At 38.7% G+C, this 19,476-nt stretch overlaps 1 protein-coding gene across 1 annotated transcript in view; it reads left to right on the top strand.

Moving 5' to 3' along the window:
• The window catches only part of LOC308430434 (EGF-like and EMI domain-containing protein 1), a gene marked incomplete at both ends in the record, with an annotated part of 682,839 nt that overhangs the window by 567,335 nt on the left and 96,028 nt on the right, over window positions 1–19,476 (top strand). The window contains 4 exon segments of the mRNA XM_080929594.1: window positions 6,384–6,480; window positions 11,829–11,916; window positions 15,030–15,208; window positions 15,413–15,504. Of these exon segments, the coding sequence (XP_080785720.1) occupies window positions 6,384–6,480; window positions 11,829–11,916; window positions 15,030–15,208; window positions 15,413–15,504 (456 nt within the window).

Raw genomic sequence — 19,476 nt, 5'->3', positions numbered from 1 at the left:
TAATTTTAAAAAAAGATTCTCCTCCACTTTCTCTACATTATCCTTTATAGGTAGTGTATATGTAACATACTATGTGTGTGTGTGTGTGTATGTGTGTGTGTGTGTGTGTGTGTGTGTGTGTATGTGTGTGTGTAGTTCTAACCCCCAATTCACTGAATTTGAATCCTCAAGAGGAATAGGGTCATACATTTTAACAGGAAGCAGCCTCACTATTCTGAGATCTATTCCCAGTACTTCATGATATAGGAGATATCTGGGCCTTTGTGATCCTGTAACAGAGTATGGAAGGTCAAACCCAGATAATGCCACAGGGACTCTTGGCCCAGTCTATCTTCTCTCCTTTAATGGGCTGTGAGAACTAAGAACATTGTTTCAAGAAACAATCGGATCTGTAGCTTACATCATAGGTCTTCCTGAAAGAGAGGAAAGAGATGTGGAACAGAGATAAGAACCCCCCCTACATGTCCCTACTTACTCAAAGACGGCTGGAGGGCCCAGGCAGCAGCACCAAGACTATTCTGGATTCCTGAACTTTAAGAGGGACCCAGCCATTCAGATGTCCTGAGTCCCATATATATATTCTCTGAGTGAAGTAAAAAGATCTGGGTGAGATCATGCATCAGCCTATGAAAAATGAACAATTAAAACAATGAAGTTGTCAGTTCTTTTACTAGATTGCAAATCAATAACCTTCCTGTCAGGCTGGCTGCTCTGCTGCACCATTAGTTTAATACAAAGACATTCCGAGGGACTGGAGGTGACAGCTGATCCATCATCTGGTGGTTCTGAGCTTCTGATAGAGACCCGAGCAGAAGATGCTGCCAGAAAGCACAGAGGTCAGGCTCAATCTGTGGAAACTAGTGTTTCAGGCAACATCTCAATCATGAGAAACTGATGTAGTGAAGGATACTTCCTCCTATAATGCTAAGTGCCTCTGTGTATGTGTATTTGTGTGTGTGTGTGTGTGTGTGTGTGTGTGTGTGTGTGTGTGTGTGTGCCTGTAGGTGTGTATGTTCATATGCTTGTGTGTATGCATGGGTGTGCTTGTGTGTATGTGCATATGTGCACATGTATGTGTATGCTTGTCTGTGTGTGTGTGTGTGTGTGTGTGTGTGTGTGTGTGTGTGTGTGTGTGTGTGCCTGTAGGTGTGTATGTTCATATGCTTGTGTGTATGCATGGGTGTGCTTGTGTGTATGTGCATATGTGCACATGTATGTGTATGCTTGTCTCTCTCTCTCTCTCTCTGTGTGTGTGTGTGTGTGTGTGTGTGTGTGTGTGTGTGTGTGTGTGTGTGTGCATGCTTATTTAGCTTGTTAGTGACATAGTGGTATGAATGTAAGGCCAAGAAATTTGTGACAGTCACAGTGAATGGACTGAGGCTAAGGTTGGACAGGTCTTCCAGTGGAACCCCTGTGTGTCATGCTGAGTGCTAACGATGCTGAATGAAAGATTACAAAGCCAGCCCACTGCATTCTCTCACATGTGTTGTTTCTGTATGCCATCTTAGATAACACCAAACACCAAGCTAAATAAAGTCACTGAATATAGACAACTTTTTAAAAGTTGATGTATCATGTGACTTTTGATTTTAGGAGAAAAAATATAGAATTAACTTTTAGAAATTATCTTAAACAAGAGATTCCTTTCCTGTGAGGAACATTTGTCTATAGTAAGGAGGGCACTGCAGGAGAGATGGGGCAGGAATGGTTCCTGGAATAATGGGACTAACTAGTCTCTCTAATTGATTTTGTTCCAATTAGAATCTTATCAAAGTTGACCTCTCACCTTTTAATAAAAACCTGGAATACTTTCAAAATCAGCAAGACAGAGCCAGGACTCCCCCTTCGCAGTGGTTTGGGCATTTACTTTTACCCAGATTATAGCTTTGCAATCAAAATATTTGGTTATCTGTAATTCAAAAGACCATTGTCCATTCATTTTTAAACTATGTTCACCAGTCAGTTCAAAGAACAAAATATGACTGCTATCCTTAGGAAAGCTACACAATGGAGATTTTGTAATGACTCATTCATCCCGAAGGATGTCAGCTGGAAGAGGAACCAACCCCACTGTTTAAATGGGACTGAGCAGTAGATCCAGAGGCCCTTGGGCCTATGAGACATGAACAAGAAAGTCTTAGTGTAGAAAGGTTTCAGGCTGATAGCCAGAGTTATGCCATTTGTCCTCATGGTGTCTTAAAATTTAGGAATGTTGAGCTATGTCTCTCAATTTTTCTGAAATCTTCAGAGAGGGAAGAGGGAGGGGGGAGCACATCCCGAGAACACTCTTGATCCAGGCTTCAATACTCCTTCACTACTTTGTCCAGTCACGTGAGTTACTGTGTACATAACAGTTTAAATTATTTAAAAGGAGGCCATGTTGGAACACCAAGGTACAAAGCAGCTCGTGGTCTGGATATTCCCCTGGGATCTTGTCAGTCTTTCACCTGAATTCCTGTCCTCAGACTCCTTTCTTCACTTTTCTTCCTCTTGGTCTTCCTTTAAGTATCTGCTGGAATCTCAAACTCATTCCAATATTCTCTGTCAAGGCCATGGCCTCCTCTGAACAATCCCCAAACATTCTCAATGCGATATATTAAATGGTCTTTCAAAACCATTTACTAAATAAAATTATATTTAAATTATTAGCCATAGCCTTTCCATATATTTTGGCGTCATATAGTTAAATATGATAGTCTTTTACTCTTAAGGAGGTTGTAGATTGAACTATTGTGATGAAGTTGACCCTATATGACAACATAACTTCTAAGAAGTAAGTTCAAAATTACATTCATCATTAAGGAGTACAGAGATTTTAATAATGATCCCTCAAAAATCCTCATGTCCTCATTCCAGGAATGTGTGATTATGTGAATTTATATGAAGAAATGAATTTTGTAGATATCATTAAGTTGAGCATTCCAAGTCATAGATTATCTGAGTGGACTTAATAAAATCATAAAATGTATTATAAGATCAGAAATTGTAGAAGTTGAGCTGCTGATTGAGGATGGAGATAAAAACCATGAGCCAGGGACGGCAAGTAGATTCTAGAAGTCATAAGGCAAAGAAATCCATCTCTCCTATGCTTCAAGAAAGAACTTGGCCTTTAGACATTTGACTTTTGCCTTCTGGCTTTCATAATGATGTGATAATAAATGCCTGTCACACTGAGTAAGTCATTAGTAAATGCAACTTTGTTACAGCTACAGGTCTTACTCCTTCTGAATCTTCTGAGCCGCTCAGGGGCCACTGTGCTACTATGGAAAACCATTCTCCATACTTTTCTCTGCTCCCCTTTCCTTGGTATACATGCTCTGTCCATGATGTTTTACCTCCTCAGTTGCACAGTGCTCTCTACAAAAAGAACACGAGGAGCTATGAACTCCCATGCCACACCCGTCAATGTTACTAAGGCTCGAATGCTGCCCCATTGTCAGACCTAAGCCTTCAAACAGCAGAATGTTGCTGTCTGTTTGGATGGTCATATGACCAGCTTTATCATCTTACTACCCTTAGCCTCGTAACTACACAGATCTGACCTAGTCGTTCCTGTCAACCTTGTATCTAGTAATATTTATCAGCAACTTGGCCATGGGTTTAGAATCTTCAGAATTCTGCAGCTCATAAGTAGTAGAAATATGTGCAAATGGTCTTCAAATACTAGATAGTTTTCCTTAATTGTTATGGTATATTTTTCTACATAGTTTGCATGTAAATAACACTTACTTAAGTTGTACAAATTCAAGTATTTTTTAAAATATATTTTTATTGCTGAAAATTTTATGAATACCCCCCCACACACACATATGTATGTATGTATGTATGTATGTATGTATGTATGTATGTATGTACCCAACCCCCACTTACTCTACTCATTAATCCCCATGACTCCCCAACCAATCTCCCCAATTAGTCTCTCTCCCAAGTTCATTATTTTATATTACTCTTTTCCTTCTCCCAACTCCTCCTACTCATTTTCTTCCTTCTTGATAGGTCCGTAAGTCCAATTAATGCTACGTGCACATGCACCAATGTATGAGAACTTTCTTATTCTCAGAAAAATATGGACTGAGAGTAAGCAGCCGTCATCTGCTAGTAGCTCTTTGACATGGTGTGGTGCCTAGAAAAGCATCTCTCCCATGTATGGAGAGCATCTTTCCCATCCATGGAGAGCATCTCCCTCATCCATGGAGAGCATCTCCCTCATCCATGGAGATCATCCCTTCCATCCAAGGAGTGTATCATCTCCTCTAGCCATGGAGAGCATCTCCCCAGTCCATCAGGAGCATCCTCTCCCCCATCCATTTCAGTTCTAGGTAGCTTGATTATGTATTCCTCATGCAGGTGAGCACCGCTGCTGGGAGTTCCACAGTCCAGAAGCCATGCTATGTCATAGCACTCCACTCCACCCTCTGGCTCCTGTGTTCCTTGTCTTCTTTTCCACAGCAATGTTCCCTAAACCTTGGTAGGGCTAGTAACAATGAATGATGGCTAAGCACTCAGTCTTTCATTCTAGCACTTTGGCCATGTGCGTATATCTTCATTGACTGATTGCAGAAACACTACCTGTCCACAATTGAGAGCACCCAAAATCAGCGCATAAAAATATAAATGTTTAGAAGGCAATTTTACATCATGGCCATTTTACAAAACGATTCTACCGTAGTCACGGATCTCCTCAACTTTTAACCAGAATTTTTCAATAAGTTTTGCTATTTCCTCTGTGTGGCATGCTTAAAACCTATTTAAAAAAAAATCACCACTAGCAAAACAAAGCACAAAACCAATTATTTACTCAATAACCAGTGTACCACTATTGTGCATTTGAACATATCTGACCTGGCAGGTCAGTATTGTAAAATGCAGGTTCCCAAACTGAGTATCAAAAGAAAGGGAATAAATGTTGTGGATGTCTTAGGAAATTCTCTGTTACTAAGTCCTCTGCATTACTCCTTATAATAACCTGGGGCATACATTCTATAGATCTTTCTAAATCTGGTTTTAGAACTTCATGTGTAGTTTGAGGCCATGGATCATACAGTGACAGTGGCCTGCTCCCTTGGTCCAGACACTTACCTAGTCTCCCTAGACTGCACATTTGCCAGGCGCTTTCACACAGCACAACTTTTTTGCCTTTTGATGGCTCACTCAAATCACACCAGCTCAGATTTCTCAGTGCCATTAGCCCCCACGCCTCAAAATGGAAAGCAGGCAAATAAGTTGAGGTGCTGTAATTTATGACCCAGACCCTATTATGCTGAGAGCATCACCCCTTGCAACTCTCAGTGTAGTTAATCACAGTGTGCTGTGGGCACGTCTTCTACAGGAAGACAAAACTTCATCATTACGTAGCTGCCACAGCTGACACGGATTCCAAAAGCCAGGAAGAATGTGTAGTCAATTCAACTTTGACGTTGTAAAACTTTTGTAAGACTCTAATGAAGATGAATTATTTCAATAGTTGATTGTCAGCCTTCCGTGTAGATACCTCCCCTTAAGGATGTCACTGTGGGGTGAAAAGAATAGTTCTAGTTTACTAACTAGGAGGTACAAAAAGCAGAAAGGTCACCTCCAATCACTCCCATCATGGTTGGTTCTTAATTTTTCAATACTAACCAACCAAGTCAATATGCTTTCTTGACAATAGAGCCAAATGTGTCTTTTGGGTACCTGGCAGATTCAAGATAAAGGCTTCATGAACATACATCTGAGCAATATGTATTTCTAAATCAAAGAGTTTTTATACCCACAGAAAAGTATAGTAAAATCTGGTGTAGGAATTAGCAGTCTGTTTTAAGTCTATAGGATCTAATGGCCACCTTGCTTGCTTTTTCCCTCCATTGAATTTGTTTAAATTGCCATATGTATAGCCTTGAAACCCAAACTGTCTACTTGATTCCATGTTCTGTGCTGAGAAAAAATACCCATATCCCTTTTTACTATTTTTTGAATGCCTTGATGTGATTTAAAGGTTGGATGGAGGAACTTCAGTGTTGAGGCTACATAAAGAAACAGCAGAGCACAGCTGAGTGGCTGTCAAGCAACACAAATGCAGTACCTGCTAATGTGCAGAGAGAAACCACCTCGAGACGTTAAAACAGCTACCCCAGAAATAATATCTTTATCCAGATACGAGGTCCCAAATGAGTTATACTATTATTTTAGCTGATTTTCCCTGACATCACACTATGACTTTTTTTTTTCCATGACAAGAAAATTGCAGCCAACCCTTGACAGTCAATCACAAATTGACTGAACAAAACAAAATCAAACAGTGAAGTAATCCCCAAGCAAATTTAATGAAACCTAAATCCCGAAGGGCTGTGCACTTCTGTAGGCCATGGTCTTATTTAATAAGTTGCCTCTGCTTTCACTTTTAGGACCATATTTACACAGACAAATTCAATTCATTCGGGTTTACATTTCCTCTTTCCCTAAGTCTGCCCACCAGGCACGTACGGGAAAGACTGTAACCAGGTATGTCAGTGTTCAGCAAGGAATGTAGACTGTCATCCAGTCACTGGAAGATGTACTTGTCTGCCTGGCTACCATGGAAACCACTGTCGGGCTCCATACTAAGGTCTGCACAGAACTGTGATTTACTGAGACCAAAGGGCTGGACTCTTCGTTTTTTGGAATAAAGGAAAATGTGAATATAAGCTTCAACTTCATAACAAATTTGGGGAATTTTTAATTTGTATAATAGGAAGTAGTATCATCTAGTCTGACTCTGTGTATCCCACACACACCACCATACTTTCTCTCTTCTTTGTTTGGTCCATTATGTTCAAATATTTCTCGAAACTCCTCACAAAGATCCATTATGAAAAGAGACAAAAGAAACGATATGAAAAGATGTGCTTGTCATCGAATATCAACAGAAAACAAATGGAAACTTAAAGTGATTCAAATGTAAGGTAATTCCATGACTGCTTTAAAATGAGTAAACTAAATGCATAGTTGTTCTGTAATGAAAATGACTTCCTTAAGTGACAAAATGCCAGTTCCTCCCAGTCCTGTGATAAAATAGCACTGTCCCCAAAACCAGAACCTCATATTAATTTACTAGAGCATTTTAGCATCAAAAATGGTTATAGAAGAAAGAACCCATTAGAAAAGTCCCTAGGAGCATGTAAAAATATTTAATCAACTATTTAATTTTCAAGCTTGTAATTACTTGTAATGCATATTTTATAGGTGTAAGATAGACCTAGCCAAGATGATTTGGCCTCAGTTTCATTTCTTTCCCCATGCTGCCCATAGCTACACCTTCCTCCAACCAATCCAGTCAGTTTCCGTTGAAATATGGATTTCTGAGCACACTAATTTTCTAAAAGCTATAGACAAAATATTCCAAACATCACTGGTACATTTTAAACACTGGTGAATACCGTCACTATTAAATGTATATGGAAAGTGTTTCCTTAAACACCTTTAAGAGCTATAAATAAATTCCAGTTGAAAACGAGTAATATGGTCAGTTTCTCTTAGTTTGTGGTTATGGTCAATCTCAAATACCGGTCCTAGAAAGGTTTTGCCACACATCTCAGAAGAATGTCCTTCAAGGTTTCAACGATGTCTTATCTTAAGAAACCTATATCAGGTCACAAACGACTTGGTTGTATTTTCATCTCTGAAGGCAAGGTACCTTGGGTTAAGGGAGGTAGCCTCACCTTGTAAAAATGAGGCTGGCTGAGCTGGAAGTAGCTCCCTGGCTGTCAAGTTGGCTCAGCTCCAAGCAACACGTGGTTGGATACGATTGCGAGGGTTCTTTGGCAGCATCTGCTGTAATTACAGGACTATGAAGAAAGACTCAAGAAAATAACCATAAAAGGTGTAGCTGGCTCCAAAGCAAAACTTCGGCGGCCAAGAACAACTGGGCTTTCATGTTTTCAAGTTCAGAGTGGAGAATCAAACTTTTCTTTCAGCAGAAGTGAGGGGAAGCAAGCAAACTCAAACTGAACATCTCAAAGCTTTTTCAAAGCCAAGAGGCAAGGAAACTCAGCCTGACTATGTGGGTCTCATGTAGGAAAAGAGCAGTAGGTACAGAGGGTATGAACTCACAGCCCCATAGAGTTCATGACCAGTGAGAGGTCTTACACTATTGTAGACCTTGGAAGCCTTACATTCCTCTTCAACTTGCAGGGTCTGCCATTTAAAACCACACTTCCTTGAGCTCTCAGTATTCAGTTTTGTGAAAGGTCCTCCACACTGCCAGTAGATGCTTCAGAAATGTGATTAGATTAGCTTTGCCAGGTCAGGAGGATGGGAAGGCATTCATAAAAGCTTGTCAGTGATGACATTGCCCACAGCCACGGATATTCATTGTGAGAGGATTTTAGTTTCTCTTCCTTCAGAATAAAGCCATACTGTGTCATAATGCCTTGCCCATACCTGGGTCACCTTTTCAAAAACTAGGCAAACAGGCTGAGGAAAACAGATGAATGCTATTCATTTTCTTGGGAAGTATGTGCCCCGAGATACAGTAACAGCCCTGTGTGTCTAAGGGAAATGACATTCACATGATCACAGGGTGCAGTGGCAGAAGGGCCTGCCACAGAGCCAGAGCCTTCAATATTTAAACACAGCAGAATGGTAAGTTCCAAATTAAGTTGTTGTTTTAACTATTGTCAGAGAGAAATAGAAGATTGAGGATGGGGGAAAATGGCCATTTTGTAATGGAAAATTACCTCCTAGCCCTTGCTGGGTAGATAATATTTTCAGCAAGAATAAATGTAAAAAATGTAATGAATGTCAGTCGTGATCAAAATAGAACATTAAAAAATGGAGGAGGGGAGAGTTGACCTTATTGTAACTACCTAGTAAAATCATTATATCCTTCCCTTTTTAAGTTTAGTGAACCAATGAGATGTGCTCATGAACCAAGAAATCTAATGTGCATGTGCCACAGAATTTAATGAAAAACATAGAATACTCCACAAAATAATTAACCCTTGGGAAAAAGACTACCATAATTTCTATAAACTATATACCATACTAGGTATGCAATAGATTTGTGCATAAATTGTCTTTTTGTAGATGACATATATTTTTTAGCAGGTTAGTCTCATCCGACGCAGTGTACTTATTTAAGGATAATTAGGTTGAAGGTTAAAAATAATGTTTATTTTTCTCTACACACATCGAAACACATTTCTGCACATGATGAAGAAAGAAGTAGTTGTGAGTTTAGTAAGTTCAAGCCCACCCACAGATAAGGTGGCACATGTCCTGAGTGAAAATGGCTGCCCTATGGCCTCAACTCACAGACAAGTATCTTATCCTAAAGCCTGTACCTTGCATCTATAGTTATTGAAGTCTGTAAGACATTTATACAAGGTCATTCTTCCTGTTCAGTGGGTATGGTGGTTCTTTATGTTCAGAATAATGGCCACAGTTATGCATTCTTATCCAGAAATGTCTTCCTTTACTTTAAAGTAAAGCTTATTTCTTACTTGACCAGATGTCTATGCCATGATTCATCAGTTATGACTCTAGAGGCTTCTAGAACACCTGCTATTACCTCAGTCTCCTTTTGGGAAGCAGCACCCCTGAAGGGCACATTCTGCATAGTCTTGGTTCTCTATTTTTCCCTACTCAAGCCACCAAACATTATTTCTCAGTGTCATTCATATTTTGTAAATCATTAATTTTATAAAACTATGAAAATCACATTCTACAAAACACATCCAGATAGACATGCAGGAAAATGCTTCTATCTTAGTGAATGTAAGAAGATGGAACAGATTGATCTTTTTAAAGCACTGGTTTGGTTTAGCATTCTCGGGTACATTTTAGAAGAGAGAGATAGTCCAGAATCACTGGGATCAGCTATGAATGCTGTGAGCACTGCTATGCTGTGGAAGGAGGGAATAGTAGAGAGGACACAGCACCAGGAGAAATAGAGTAACACAGTAGCTTAGACAAACTGACAACCCTCAGTGTTTATTTTATCCTCCATCACACACACACACACACACACACACACACACACACACACACACGTACACACACTTTGTTTAAGAACCTGCTGAAAGAGGAACAGTGAAGTTTGTGTTTATTCAGGCCATCAAGCTGATGTGTGCTGAAGATTCTCTCCTTGTGTTTCACAGGCAGGTGGAACTTGCCTCTGACTTACATAAGAATAATGTTTTCTGTTAACTGTCTTGTGACAGCACCCTGCTATACTGAGCATAAAAATCTAAGGACAAAGTCTCAAATCCAGAGGGCTGATGTTGGACACCAACTGGATAGTGTCTCTGTGTCCTCAACTGTCAAGTGACCTTGAGTGAAAGCCATCCCACAAACACTTCCTGAAGAAGGTCCTGGATGGCTCCTTTATGTTTGGTCTTCAAAGAGAGTCAGTTGGAGAATTGTCCCCATGCAAGAGCACGTTCAAAAGCTATGGCCCCTGAACACCGGGAATGCATTGTCTAAAGAAAGCTGTGATCTTGTAGGGGCAATTTGCTTTGCCTTGACAGATTGGGAAGTGACAGCCAAGTCCACAGCCTGCTGCTGCCAAGGCCAAGGGCTTCTCATGTTCATCTTCAAATGCTAGCCACGTACCCATTCGAGCTGGTTCTCTTATTGTTGTGTGTCATGTGTCTTCCAGCAATCAACTCAATTCACTTTTGAAACAAAGCAAAACAGGTCAGTAAATACAATGACATAGATAAATATTAAAAAAGATGAGCGTTATGGCTCCTATGTTGAAGTGAGGGGTCCAAATAAGATTCCAAAATGGACTTTAAGAGGAAACATATTTAATATTTTTAAAGAAACATGTATGTCCTAAAATACAACAACATATGCATACAAATATACATATAGGTACACACATATACTTACACACAAATGCACACATGTACATAAACATACTCATAAACATATAGAAACATGCACACACAAATAAGCACACACTCAGAGCATGTAGCAAAGTAAGACTGGAAGTTGTTTTTTCTAATTTATAAATGAAATCTACCAGATGTTAGTTTTGAAAGTAGATAAAGGGTTATATGTTACTCGTTCTAGCCCAAACTGATCTAAGAAGGCAACAGATTAAGATTTCCTACTTTGCTCTTTGTTTATTCTGAAATGACATTTTAGGTTGAAAAATCAAACTTAAGAAAGCCAGCAAGATACAGGATTAGGAGAAAGAGCCATGCACTGGCAAGCATCTAAGTCTAGAGTGACAGATATTCAATAAGCAATGTAATCTTTGCATGCCTCTTTTGATCTTTTCTGCAGCTTTTCCTGGAGACTGTGGACCTGCTTGTGCTCAAAAGTGTTCCAGTGGCTCAGGAACATGTGACTCAGTAACAGGATGGTGGCATTGTCCATCTGGCTTGATGGAAGCAAGGCACTAGCAAGGTACCAAAGGTTGCTAGAGCCAGGATGTGGGAGCATCCTTAAATTCACCCTAACTGTCTAAGCAATAGATATGCTGAAGCCTGCTACATATAATTTGCCACACTTCCTTTTAAATGAGGCTTTAATTAGAGGGCAGTATATTTGCCTGCTGAACTGTTGAGGCAATGGTCTCTTAAATAGCTACAGAAATTGGACACAAAAGCAAAAGCAGTTTATTCATCCTCTTGACTAGGAGGGACAGTTGAGGGAACACTGGCAACACTTGGAAAACTTCAAAAACGTCTTAGTGATGTCAAATGACAAGATGAAAGAGCCCAACATCCTCTTCAACCTGCAGAAGCCAGCTGTTAGAAAAACAGAAGATAAAACGGCCGAGACAGTCTGTGTTAAAAGCTCAAGGCTTGCATCTGTGAAGTCTTAACACTGATTGTTATCATAATCAAAATTATAAACAGAAGAATGGTCAAAGCAGTGAGGGAAGAGGTGCAGCCAAGGGCGGCTTTTAGCTGCGCCATCAGAACTGTGACTCCTCCTGCTGCACTGGTAAGGATTGGGTGAAGGCTGTAGGTACATCCATAAGCTTTGTTGGGCATCATCTACTACAGAAAGAGCATGGAAGAAACCAATATCATATGTGCAGCTTTATACAGACACACTGGTGCAGGATGGAATCTATATATGATGGCTAAAAAGTCACACACATGTGCATATAAATGCAGACATAAACACACATATACACATGAGCACAAATACATAGATACATACATATGTACACAGATACATGTGTGCTCATATATGTGCATGTATACATTTCCCACAACTTGTACATGTGAGCTTTATTCTAGATGAAAAAAAAAAACATCCAAATTGTTTGTGTTAGTTTTTCAGCCCTGAAGCCCCAGTGTACCTTAAGAACACATCTGGTGAATAAAGACAATTAATGAAGTACATCTCTCATTTTACAAGAAAAATCATTGTCTGGACCTCTGTTTGCTTCTTAATGTTGATTCTGTAGAAGGAAAAACATGAACCTGAAAAGAAAAGCACAGGAAAACTAGATCAGAAAGATTTACTTTAGAACACAGGAAACTAACGGCCGGCATTTCTACCAGCATTCAAAGAGCTGATGAATGTTTTCTATAAAATGTGATGGCGAGGAAGCAGTACACAGGTTCATAGAATAAATTGCAGAACAACCCAAGAGATGATACTAAGCTAAAGAGCTCAGAAAACAATGAAAATGGAATTTAGATCCCGCATCAGGCTAAGGAAGCCCGAGACCACAGCTGGGAATGAGAAGTCAGGTGCTGACGGCCCCTCAAAGGCATGGAGGAGGGTAAGGAAAACGCACAAGCTGCATACAAACAGTAGTGGAACGACATACGTAAAGCCAAGAAAGTCAACAGTACAAATATATCGCTCAGAAATAAAGGAAGATTGACCAAAAACATTTTCTTGGAATTCTGCTAAGAGTAGGAGTGGATTCTGAAACCATGGTGAGTAGAACGTGAGGTGTCTTGTGCCTTGCAACAGTTGTCAGTGTTAGCATATCCTTAATCAATATCTATTTCATATCTCAGGGAAAATGTGACCCAAGAATTCTGTCCACAGGTTTACAAATATAGCATGGCAACTCAAATATTTTAAGCATTTCATTGCAAACTCTAGAACATTTAATGTTGCAATTGGGAATATAATGATAAACTTACATAACTAATGTTGGGAGAAAAGAGGACAAATAGAATTATCTTCATTCCATCGTCATCAGTACTGGAGAGCCAACAGGACAGACACTTCCATGTTATATAATAGCACAGCTACTTTGCACACCCTCCCTGGATTATAAGACTCCACTGCACAGGGATGACTTGTTGACTCTTTTTCAGGTACAGAAAATTAAGGACAGAAAACGGGACTCATGTGAGTGTAAAATCCCAGGTTTCACAAGAGTGGTTATCAGAGAAATGAGGGAACGTTGGTCATAGGACATATACTTACAGGTAGGTATACAGAACACTTTTCAGTAGCTTTGCTGCAAGCAACACACAGTAGGTACCATGTGCTATTGCCAATTTAAGGCAGTGAGGGCAAGCTTTAATTACATATCTCAAACAACTTGTATGACACATATAAGTTGTTTGAGTGAGTGGCTTTCTTTTGTGTGTTTGGGTGAGTGGTTTTACCTTTGTGTGTGTTTATTTATTTGTTGTTTATTTCCCCTTGTATAACCATCTATTTTTTTCTGATACCTGGAATTAAAACAAACAAACTAGCAAAAAGATACTCCAGTACCTCTCCTAACATTGAAAGAATTCCTGGTTCGAGGTCAGGTGTTTCAGATTGAGTCTTGACTTTTGACCTTCCTGGTCGTCTAAGTCTACACAAGGCTTTAGTTTGCGAGCTTCAGTTTTTCCAAGAGAAAATTAAAACCACTGTAACCCACATCACAGGGGTATTTGGGAGCATTAAATGAGATAATCCATGTGTGAAATATCATTATGTAAAATTCTATAAATTAGAGGTTATAAATGGTAGGACCTTGGCCAAATCTAGCCACAAATGTGTTTGAATTGGCTGCAGAATATGTCTTCCATACTGTTATAAAATAATTTTAATTAGTTGCCAACTCTCAAAGATTGGGGTATTTCATGTACTAGATGGATATTAAGTTTTCCTTAACATGTGTTATATGGTAGTCTGGGGCCCTATTTTTATGGCAAAACCAACTAAATATGAGCATCCTTCTCATGCTACAGAAGTTCTAATCTCACATTGATGGTGCCTTCTATCACCCCATGGTATTCCCTGCGCATGAATAGGAAATTCCTCATTCATGAACACAGTTGCTCTGTACTCATTGGTACCTTAACTGCTGTTGGCAGCACCTTTGGTTTCTACCTTCCTCTGCTAAACTGTGAAGCATCAGAATTTTTTTAAAGCACTGCTCCTCTTGCCTCACTATCCCTTTTTGAAACATTATAAAAAATGCTACCTATTATTAGTTACCTTTCTGTTGCTATGATCAAATATTCTAGTGGAAGCAGCTTAAAGGAGGAAGAGTTTATTTTGGCCCACAGTTTTAGGACACAGTCCTAAAAAATCTATGATGGCAGGAGCTTCAGGCAACCAGTCGCACTGTATCTGTAGTCATGAAGCAGAGAATACTGAATGCTATTGCTCAGCTCTCCTGCTTGCTTTCAGTCCAATCCACACTAAGGGAATGGTGCCAACCTAATCAATTAACCCAGTCAAGGTAGTCCCTGACAAGCATGTGCAGGAGTTAACATAAAAAATCACAGATATTCCTTAAGGCTTGTCTTCTAGCTCCTTTCAGATACCTCTGAAGATGATAGTCAACATTAGGGATCCCACTCTCTGATCTGAATTACTGCTGACTCCTCCACAGGCAAGCTCTAGGTGCCAGTGTCCTAGGCACACAGAGCCAACACAGTAAATATTTGTGGTGAAACTGAGAAATGAGTGAGCCCGGGGCACTGCTGTGTGTGGGACCTGCAGACAGACCCAGGTGGCTCTTTGTCTTTACTGGTGCTTTTGCTCTCTTCATATAGAAGCTACCTCAAAGGAGAAAAAAAAAAAAACATTGTTGACCCATGACATATTCATTTAACCTAATATTTAAAAATGTTTTCCTTTAGGTTGTCCTCAGACAAGATGTAACACCAACTGGGAACGTTAGTGTTCATGTCAAAATGGTGGATGTGGCAACTCTGTGGATGAAAACTGCAGCCGGTGCCTCAGGTGGACTGTGCATGACTGTGAGAAAGGCAAGTGGATGGTCCCTTGGACAGTACGCTTCAGAGCTCACTGTTATGGGGTGATGAGTAGAGGCCTACGAAAAGGCTTTATCCCCCCAGTAACTTGTTAGTAATTACAACCACATTTACCATAAATTACGTAAATATTGATTGCTACCAAGTTTTTGGAATATCACAGAAAAACTCTGAAGCCTCTTCCAAAATTGAAATAATATTGATAGGAACAAATTCCCCCAGACTCATTTATACTTTTTACCCTAAAGCCCAAAGTCGTCAATGAAATCAAATCAGATGACCTTCAAGATTCTAAGCAGGGGGCTGAAGAAGCCTGAACTTACTGGGGACTTGACAAATGGTCAGAATATGCAAATCTATAGGAGAGGGGCTGTTTTGTGTCCTGGGGCTGGTGGCTTATGCCTTTAACCTCAGCTCTATGGAGACTGAAGAGCAGCTGGGATTCAAGTCTAGCCTTGGCTCCAAGCAAAATATGAAATATAAAATGGCTATTCACTTTATTGTTTGCATTTTATGGGGCTGTCTTGTTATTACTTATTTGTTCTTCCAAATGTATGTTCTGATCAATTCTCCAGGGAAAACATGTTTCATGCTTTTGCTTTTATCTTACTTTATGTTTACTTCACAGTAGTCTTAGCTTAACTGACTAGATTCTAGAACAACACAGTCCATCTATTGTTATACATTTTACTCTTTACCAACTAAAATGCTGGCTTCAACATTCACTTTAAAATATTCAAGTCAAGGAGCAAATAATTAATTTGTAATATCCTTCTATATTTAATAAATTTATTACACGGCCTTTCTTTATCTAGTTAGTTAACAATATGACTTTTCTATTTACTATGATAGCATATTAAATATAATATTAATAAATTTCTAATAACAAGTTACTTTACATTTCAAGAATAAATATTATGTGACCATGATTAACTATTTCAAAAAGTACTATTGGATTCTATATAGTTATATATTCTATGATTTTGACATTAGAAACCAAGAAGGAAATGAAGCTTCTTTTAAGCAACCTTTTTCAGGTTTTAAAAATGATGTTCCATGTACCCAATAAATAGTATTTGAAATTTTTGTTTCTCTTTCAATGTTCTAGAATACTCTAAGTCTATATGGTGAACTGAAGTTTGTAGACTCCTTTTGAAACTGTGAATAGGAAGTTCTTTTTTTCTTCTTTCTGTCTTACTTTTATTCAAATGCAAGAGATGTTTCACCTCACTTGTTTTGTTAGGTTTCCTGCATCAAATTAAGATGATTTTGATAAGTTGTTCTCTATGGCATTTTCCATTTCATTTCATGTTGGATTTACAACTTTCATATTTGCAAATCGAATGGTCATTTTCTTCAGCTTTTAAAAATATTGTACTGGATGGTATCAGAGGGAATTTGATCCCCTATTCTTGGAGTTACAAATGGTTATGAGTTGCCATGTAGTTTCTGGGATCTGAACCTAAATCCTCTTCAAGAGCAGTCAGTGTGCAGTCAGCATGCAGAAGAATGCAAATCGATCCTTTCCTATCTCCTTGTACAAAGATCAAGTCCCAAAGGATCAAAACTCTTTACATAAAACCAGGTACACTGAAACTATTAAAAGGGAAAATGGGAAAGAGCCTAGAACACATAGGCATAGGGGGAAATTTTCTGAACAGAACACCAATGGTTTATGCTCTAGGATCAAGAATCCACAAATGTGACCTAATAAAATTGCAAAGCTTCTGTAAGGCTAAGGACACTGCTAAGAAGACAAAATGGCAGCCTGCGGATTGGGAAAGAATATTTACCAATTCTACATCTGATAGAGGGCTAGTACCCAGTATATACAAAGAATTCAAAAAGCTAGACTATAAAGAATCAAATTATGCTATTAAAAACTGGGGTACAGAGCTAAACATAGAATTCTCAGCTGAAAACATCAAATGGCTGAGAAGCACCTAAAGAAATTCTCAACATCCCTAATCATCAGGGAAATGCAAACCAAAACAACCCTGAAATTCCACCTCACACCAGTCAGAATGGCTAAGATCAAAACTCGGGTGACAGCAAATGCTGGTGAGGATGTGGAGAAAGAAACACTAAAATAAATGAGGACTGATTACATGACAGAGGATGAAAATTGAAGTCCTTTAGCCTTAGTCAAGTACAGCTCCTAATACTTCAACATGAACATCTCTATAGGAAGATGAAAATGTCCTATACAGAAGTGCATTGGTTTTTTATCACAGCCCAAGGATGTAAAACTAGGATTTCCTCAAACATTCAGCTTCAAATTTATTTGTCTTTCCCTAACCTGGAGGGAAGACATAGTGCTCTGGACATACTAAGATAATTCTATTTTCTACTTGAGGGGAAATCCAAAGTAAAACCTAACTTGACCATAAAACGCCAACCTACAGTTATATAATGACATATATATATATATATATATATATATATATATATATATATATATATATATATATATATATATATATATATCTTTCTCAATCGCAATCTTTCTCCTTCTTTTTTTTCCTCTCTTGTTTCCTTTATGCTCAGCTCCTGGGAGTCCCTCCTGTAGGACTGCAAATGCAAAGCCTATACAAATCACTCTTCATTCACGGTGCTTTGTTTATTTATTTATTTAAATCAATATTAGTATCACTAGATTTAGCTGGAATCGCATGTTTAAAGATTGCTATTTAGGTTCTAGAGGTTTTCATGTCTTTCCTTTTCATGTGATAGACTAATTGAGAGGAGAAAGTGCTTACTTACCTTGGCTTATAGTCAAAAGGGGCTGCTGTCTATCACAGCTGGGATTTGGGTTTAGACAACCAAGAAACAGGAGGCTGGCTGCTCACATCGTACGTACACTCAGGAAACAGTGTGAACAGAAAGTGGAACCAGGCCATAAAACCTCAAGACCTGTCCCTATGTTCTTCCAGTAGGTCTGCCCTCCTACAGGTTCCCCAAACTTCCCAAACAGTACCAGCAGCTCTAGACCAAATGTTCAAATATGTAAGCTTAGAGCATATAGGGGCTTGCAGGACCATCTTTGGCCAGCTACCATACATCAAAGCAAAATGACCTTATGAAAATATTTCAGATCTTCTTGTGGGCTTTACTCGTTTTAGACATCAACACGTTTGTGATTAATCTGTTGTTTTATTTCCCATGTACCTGTTTCATTTTGTCTAGTTTTTAGGCTCAATGAACACACAGACTAGATTATATCCTTTAATTTTTCCTTTCATTTTGCTTTTAAGTAAAAGATAACACTTTGATATTTCTATATTCTACCATGTCCTTCTGGATTTCATGGTTTTAATTGTGTTCATATCTGTGACTGCCAGAATGGAGCCAATTGTAATGTAGCAATTGGACTGTGTGTTGGCCTATCAGGTTTCCATGGTAACCATTGTGAACAAGGTGTTTTCAAGCACACATATCTTTGAGAATTCTCTGTAAGCATGAAGCCTTCTAATCTATTAGCAAGCATAAAGAAACCTAAGTAAAAATTTGTCACTTAAGCTCTCAATTTATATACATTACACCAGAAGGAATATATTCAGCAGCTGATATGATCAGACTCTTCTATTGTTCATAGTGTTTGGCCAAAAATATTATTCTCTCATGAAATTGCTTAATATCTCAACATGAAAGCTGCATGCTAATATAGGCAAGGATTGCACCTCTGAGCAAGAGTAAATATTTCATGAAATGTCTAGTACAAGACTGTGACATAAATGCCTATCTTTATGGTGTTGAAACAGATCAGAGAAGTTTGTGTAAATATTTAAAGACAGGAATCAGACATTTATTGCTAGAGTAGCCACAGCTATGAATGTGTATGAAACATGAAAGTGAAAATAAAGGCTAATCAGCTTGATATAAAATATTACAAAGTCTTAAACGACTGGGCCAATGGAAATGCTCCCAGACACATGCAAGCATATCTGTGCTCACTTGAAATACAGACTTATGTACATCATTATAACAATCATGGTGGGGACGACAGGGACATTACAGGGATAATGGTCACTTGTTAAATACATGAGAAATCAAAATTACTGTATGTAAATTCATCAAATAGTCATTCTTTATTTTAACATATCACCACAGCTTATCATATTTTATCCTTTGTTCACATTTCATTCAATTATTATTTGATGGCTCAATAAAAGAAAAATGATTATCTGCCCATTTCTGTGTTAAATCCTAGAAATACAGTGGGAGGCATGGTACATACACTGTTTTAGAGAGATAAATATTACATTTTAATAGAAATACTAACAGTTCTACATATGATCTGATTCCTTACAAT

This window comes from Micromys minutus (assembly GCF_963924665.1).
Source record: "Micromys minutus genome assembly, chromosome: 15".
NCBI classification, from domain to species: Eukaryota; Metazoa; Chordata; class Mammalia; order Rodentia; family Muridae; genus Micromys; species Micromys minutus.
The sequence above is the reverse complement of the archived record's forward strand: the minus strand, read 5'-3'. Positions and strand labels throughout refer to the sequence as shown.